The sequence below is a fragment of the Dipodomys ordii genome, unplaced genomic scaffold, assembly GCF_000151885.1.
Source record: "Dipodomys ordii isolate 6190 unplaced genomic scaffold, Dord_2.0 Scaffold19, whole genome shotgun sequence".
Taxonomy (NCBI): domain Eukaryota; kingdom Metazoa; phylum Chordata; class Mammalia; order Rodentia; family Heteromyidae; genus Dipodomys; species Dipodomys ordii.
In genome coordinates this window covers 3,261,273-3,267,766 of record NW_012267235.1, presented here as the reverse complement: position 1 = coordinate 3,267,766, position 6,494 = coordinate 3,261,273, and the positions used below count along the sequence as shown (strand labels likewise).

Below are 6,494 nucleotides of genomic sequence, written 5' to 3'. Positions count from 1 at the left end.
TTTTTTGCTTATGTGGTGCTGAGGAATCGAACCTAGGGCCTCAGGCATGCAAGGCAAGCGCTCTACCACTGAGCCACCTTCCCAGCCCTCTTTTTTGTTTTTGTTTTTTTTTTGTCGGTCGTGGGGCTTGAACTCTGGGCTGAGGCACTGTCCATCAGCTCTTCAGCTCAAGGCTAGTGCTCTACCACTTGAGCCACAGTGCTACTTCCAGTTTTCTGAGTGGTTTATTAGAGATAAGAGTCTCACAGATTTTCCTGCCTGGCTGTCTTTGAACTGTGTTTCTCAGATCTCTCAGCCTTCTGAGTAGCTAGTTTTATAGGCGTGAGCCATTAGTGCCTGGTTCAATCACTTTCTTTCAAATCTCCTAGATCACAGTGGAATGTCTTGGGCTTGGATTTAGTGTATGGGGTTTCAGCTAAACGGTAAAAACTAACGTTAGTAATTCTATCCTTAACTAAATTCTCTAGACCTCATATTCCTTCTATGTACAAGAGTATTGTAGCAGAAGATTCCTAAGTCTGGAAGAGAAGTTAATATACATTGTTTTCTTTTTCATTTTCCAGATGGCAATAGAAATATAAGGAGGCAGAGAGGCCTGATTTTTAATTGGGACAGAAACATGGCCAACATAGGGCTCTACTAAAGTAGCAACACACTTTTCAGTTTGTGCGTGTGTGTGCTTGTGCGCATGTGTGTATGTGCGTGTACGTGCACCAGTCCTGAGGCTTAAACTCAGGGCCTGGGTGCTGTCCTTGAGTTTATTTTTCTCAAGGCTAGCACTCTACTATTTGAGCCATAGCTCCACTTTGGCTTTTGGTGGTTAATTGGAGATATGATTTCGTAGACTTTCCTACCTGGCTGGTGTTGAACTGCAGTCCTCAGATCTCAATAGCTAGGTCTGAACAGCTAAGATTACAGGCACTGGGCTCAGGTGTTTGAAAAGAAAGGTGACCATATGTATGGGAACATTATGCTTCTTTCATTATTTTGTTTGTTTGATTTTCAGGCATCAGGTTCAACAGTGATGATGATGGAGTGTACCAGCCTTCAGTTTGTCAGCCCTTTTGCTTTTGAGGCAATGCAGAAGGTGGATGTTGTTCGCCTGGCCTCTTTAAGTGACCCGGAATTAAGACTTCTCCTGCCCTGCTTGGTGCGGATGGCACTTTGTGCTCCTGCTGACCAGAGCCAAAGCTGGGCTCAGGATAAAAAACTTATCCTTCGCCTTTTGTCTGGAGTGGAAGCCGTCAACTCTATCGTTGCATTATTGTCTGTAGACTTTCATGCTTTAGAACAAGATGCCAGCAAAGAACAGCAGCTTAGGTACCCTTACGTTGTATAGTATATGGATTTTCAGGAAATGGAAAGTCATAAGTTCTTCAGAGCTTTCAGAGCTCTTCCAGAAAAAAAGAAGAATGAGAATCTCAACTTTGGAGAACATTTTATCTAGGTCTTTTCTATTTATAATTAAAATTCCAGATTCTTCTGCATTATGAAATGCTGTGTAAGCCAGGCACCGATGCCTGTAATTCTAGCTACTCAGGGGGCTGATATCTGAGGATCTGCAGTTTGAAGCCAGCTCAGGCAGGAAACTCTGTGAGACTCTCATCTCTAATTAATCACAGAAAAAGCCGAAAGTGCCTCAGTAGCTCAAGTGGTAGAGCACTAGCCTTGAGCAAAAAAGGAACTTAGGGACAGTGCCTGGGCCCAGAGTTCATGCCCAGGACCAGCCCGCCCCCCCCCCAAAAAAAAAGTGCTGTGTGGAGAAATTTGACCATGTGCTATTATATTTAATTCAATATTCTCTGTGGGAAATGAGTAGGATACTTCCCCTAGATTGGAAAGATTTCTTGGAATCACTTGGGAGTTTTATTTTTAAGATTACCTTGATTCACAAAGAGTCTGGGCTTATGTTATATCCTTTCCTGCCTGTTGTAATTCCAGAAGCAAGCTATTGTTTTTAACGCAATTGCACGTTAGCACTCAGTTGTGATATTCCTGAAATAGATTGTCAAATGAAATATTATTTCAGAAGTCATAGAGAATATTTAAAATGTGGATTGTTTTGTAGATTATTTCCATAACAGCTAATTTGTTTTTTTGTTTTTTGATCTGTTAATGAGGCTTGAACTCAGGATCTGGGTTTTGTTCCTGAGCCTTTCTGCTCAAGGCTAGTGCTGTAGGACTTTGAGCCACAGCACCACTTCCGGTTTTCTGGTGGCTAATTGGAGATAAGAGTCTCATGGACTTTCTGGCATGGGCTGGCTTTGAACTGCGATCCTCAGCTCTCAGCTTCCTAAGAAGCTAGGATTACAGAAGTGAGCCATCAGTGCCTGGTTCACATAACAGCTAATTTTTATTCATCTATTTCCATACGAGTATTTGTCTAATTGTTATTTTATGTTTCTACTTCATTAGGCATAAACTTGGAGGAGGTGGTGGAGAGAGCATCCTGGTATCGCAGCTTCAGCATGGTTTGACTCTAGAATTTGAACACAGTGATTCACCTCGTCGATTGCGACTTGTGCTTAGTGAGCTGTTGGCGATTATGAACAAGGTGCATATACTTTTTAAACCAGACTTGAAAGTATTTATGATTGACTGTCTACACATGGAAATGTAGACAAAAATAAAGGGAAGAAGGCAGGCATGCTGCATTTTCTTTTGATTAGTATTTCTATTTGATTTGTGTATCAAAGGCCGAAATATTAAAAGCATGCTTTCCTTCTTTAATGACTGTTTTCTCTCATTTATGCCTGTTCTGAGTTTTCTTTTGTAAGGATTTTCTTTTTTACCTGTTTGGAATCGATACAGTAACTTCTTAGCATTTACTTATTTATTTTGTCGGTTGTGGGGCTTGAACTCTGGGCCTGAGTGTTGTCCCTCAGCTCTTCAGCTCAAGGCGAGCACTCTACCACTTGAGCTATAGTGCCACTTCCGGTTTTCTGGTGGTTTATTGGAGATAGGAGTCTCACGGTCTTTCCTGCCCGGGCTGGCTTTGAACCTTGATCCTCAGATCTCAGCCTCCTGAGTAGCTAGGATTACAGGCGTGAGCCACCAGCGCCCGGCTTCTTAGCATTTAGAAAGGAACTCTTACCCAGATTTGTATTAATTGCCAACTTGGTAATAGTGTCACAGGATAGAATTTGTCTCATAAACATAGTGAAGTCTAACTGAGAAAATGTGTGTAATACACTGAGACACAGGGTGAACATTAAACATACCTCACAGATGACAGTGAATAATAGCAAAACGGGATTGAATGTAGGGTGTTTTGTTTTTGTTGGTCTTGGGGCTTGAACTCTGGGCTTGGGTGCTGTCCCTGCACTCTTCAGCTCAAGTCGAGCGCTCTACTGCTTGAGCCACAGCGCCACTTCCGCTTTTTTAGTGGTTTATTGGAGATAAGAGTCTCAGGGACTTTCCTGCCCACGCTAGCTTTGAACCATGATCCTCAGATCTCAGCCTCCTGAGTAGCTAGGATTACAGGCATGAGCCACAAACACCCGGCTTTGAATGTAGGGTGTTTATTGGTTAGCCTGGCATATCTGCTGACTTCACATCCCCTAACGAAGGCATTTGAAGTTTTCTTCTCAGAAAAATTGTAGATTAAGTCATGGGCCTTGTGGGTAATTTTGCTTCATTGAAACTCTGAATTGAAAGTTTCAGAATATGAAGGCTCTATCACACAAAGAACTAAATTGGATCTTCATCTTAACATGGTTTGTGTATTAGGCTAGAATTTTTGAGGCAGAGTTATTGGTTAAATTATTGTAAATCAATTTAGTTTAGTCAATGTGGACAAAAAAAGACTAAATTCTATTTCCAAAGAAAATACTGGTAGAAGATTTTAGCTCTTATTTCTTTCTTAGTTTTTTTTTTTTTTTTTTTGGTGATGGTTCTGGGGCTTGAACTCTTTTCTGTGCTCTACCACTTGAGCCACAGCTCCATTTTTGGCTTTGGTGGTTAATAGAGATAAGAAACTTGGCTGCCCCAGCTGGCTTCAAAACTGTGATGCTCAGATCTCAACCTCTTGAGTAGCTAGGATTACAGGTGTAAGCTATAGGTACCCTGACTGGTTTTAGCTAGTTTGAGGTAGTATTTTTTATTTTTTTTGTTAGTCATGGGGCTTGAACTCTGGGCCTGAACACTGTTCTTCAGCTCTTCAGCTCAAGGCTAGTGCTCTACCACTTGAGCCACTGCGCCACTTCTGGTTTTCTGAGTGGTTTATTGGAGATAAGAGTCTTATGGACTTTCCAGCCTGGGCTGGCTTTGAATCTTAGTCCTCACATCTCAGCCTCCAGAGTAGCTAAGATTACAGGTGTGGACCACTGGTACCTGGCTGAGGTAGTATTTTGAGGATATGTTACAAATCTTATAATTTACTGATTGAAATAATTTATTTCCATTCTTTCCCACTGTACTAATCCTCTTGGATTTCAAATACATATTTTCCTGAATATTTTTCTTAGTACATTACTTGATGGCTATGATAAAATAACTGATCTTTTTCCTCTGACACATTTAGTTGTTTAGTGTTCTTTATAGGAAATATGGTGACACAATGTCGGAAAATTTCAAAAAAGTTACTGGGTACTATTTTTCACCCCCCCACACTTGTGATTGAACCTGGGTCTCTTGCTTCCTTGCTAGGAAAGACTTTTCCTCCCCGGGCTGGCTTTGAACTGTGATCCTCAGTTCTCAACCTCCTCAGTAGCTAGGAATACAGGCCTAAGACACTGGCACCCGGCTTGCTCCTTATTTTTCCCAGAGTTCATTCAGAAATGAATGACTTTGTCTTTGCTATATTGCTTTGTTTAAAATGACTTTTTCAAAAAGTATCTTTAATTATTCTTTTGTCTTGCTTTAGAATTTCATAAGACTAATACCACTATGTTTGAGTAGTAATGGTTAAATTGGTTGAAATTCATCAAATACTGCATGTTCTGTTACATATTAGAAATTGTGGTCTGTGAGCTCAACAGTCAATTACAGAAATAGTAAGGGACTTATTTAATTCATTACCTGACATTAACAGCTTGTTTTTAAAAATATATTTTTTAAGGTATCTGAGTCCAATGGAGAATTTTTTTTCAAGTCTTCTGAACTCTTTGAGAGTCCTGTGTATTTGGAGGAAGCTGCAGATGTACTTTGTATTTTACAAGCAGGTACTGTGCTGAGTGGCTAAATATATTGCACATACAGGTTTTTGTTCAGTAACATTGTATAAGTTCTTCTCCTGGAATGTTAATGTGTTAAATATCATCTACTAAACATATGCCTTGGGGCTGGGAAGGTGGCTCAGTGGTAGAGCGCTTGCCTTGCATGCATGAGGCCCTGGGTTCGATTCCTCAGCACCACATGAGCAAAAAGAAAAAAGCCGGAAGTGGCGCTGTGGCTCTAGTGGTAGAGTGCTAGCCTTGAGCTGAAGAGCTGAGGAACAGCACCCAGGCCCAGAGTTCAGGCCCCATGACCGGACCCCCCCCCAAAAAAAAAATAAATAAAAATATGCCTTAACAATTTCACTTAAAATTAATTATAGTAGAACAATGATTAAAGGATTTACATTATTTGTAAAGTATGACATAATAGGATACATTTATTAATTTTAATGTTTTTGAATGCTTTTGAAAACAAGTTTATAGAATCTTAGGAAAAAGCAAGGGGTAAAGTGGAAGTTTTAATGAAAATTAGAATAAATACAATACTATGAAGAGGAAAAGAAATTGCTTTTTTTTTTCTGATTGGTTGTGGAGCTTGAACTCGGCCTAGGTGCTGTCCTGAGCCTCTATGCTTAAGGCTAGCACTCTACCACTTGAGCCACAGCACCATCTCTGGCTTTTTCTGTTTATGTGGTACTGAGGAATGGAACTTAGGGCTTCATGCATGCTAGGGAATCTCTCTACCACTAAGCCACATTCTCAGCCCTTTATTTATTTTTTTTGTGTTTATGTGGTACCAAGAAATCGAACCCAGGGCCTCATGCATGCTAGGCAAGCACTCTACCACTAATAACATTCTTTGCCCTTGTTCTTCTTTTTTTTTTTTTTGCCAGTCCTGGACCTTGAACTGAGGGCTTAGGCTCTGCCCTGAGCCTCTCTGCTCAAGGATAGTTTTCTACCACTTGAAACACAGAACCATTTCCTGCTTTTTCTGTTTATGTCGTTCTGAGGCATAAAACCCAGGGCTTCATGCATGCTAGGCAAGCACTTAATCACTAAGCCACATTCCCAGCCCCCTTGTTCTATTTTTTGTTGGTTCTGGTAATGGGATTAGACGTGGGTGGGACCTGAGTGCTGCTTTCTCTTAACATTGTTTGCTCAAGGCTGGCACTCTACCATTTGAGCCACACTTCCATTTCCAGCTTTTAGATGGCTAATTAGAGATAAGAGTCTCATGCACTTTTCTGCTCAGGCTAGCTTCAAACCTCAGTCCTCAGATCTCAGTCTCCTGAGTATCTGGGATTACAGACATATGTTACCAGCACCCAGCTGGTTCTT

At 40.9% G+C, this 6,494-nt stretch overlaps 1 protein-coding gene across 1 annotated transcript in view; it reads left to right on the top strand.

Annotated features, from left to right (window-relative positions):
- The first annotated feature begins 1,003 nt into the window (after positions 1-1,003).
- The window catches only part of Ints2 (integrator complex subunit 2), a 45,548-nt gene continuing 40,057 nt past the window's right edge, over positions 1,004-6,494 (top strand). Inside the window, exons 1-3 of the mRNA XM_013013085.1 lie at positions 1,004-1,320; positions 2,416-2,554; positions 5,060-5,162. Of these exons, the coding sequence (XP_012868539.1) occupies positions 1,025-1,320; positions 2,416-2,554; positions 5,060-5,162 (538 nt within the window). The 5' untranslated portion in view covers positions 1,004-1,024. The remainder of the gene's footprint in view (positions 1,321-2,415; positions 2,555-5,059; positions 5,163-6,494) is intronic.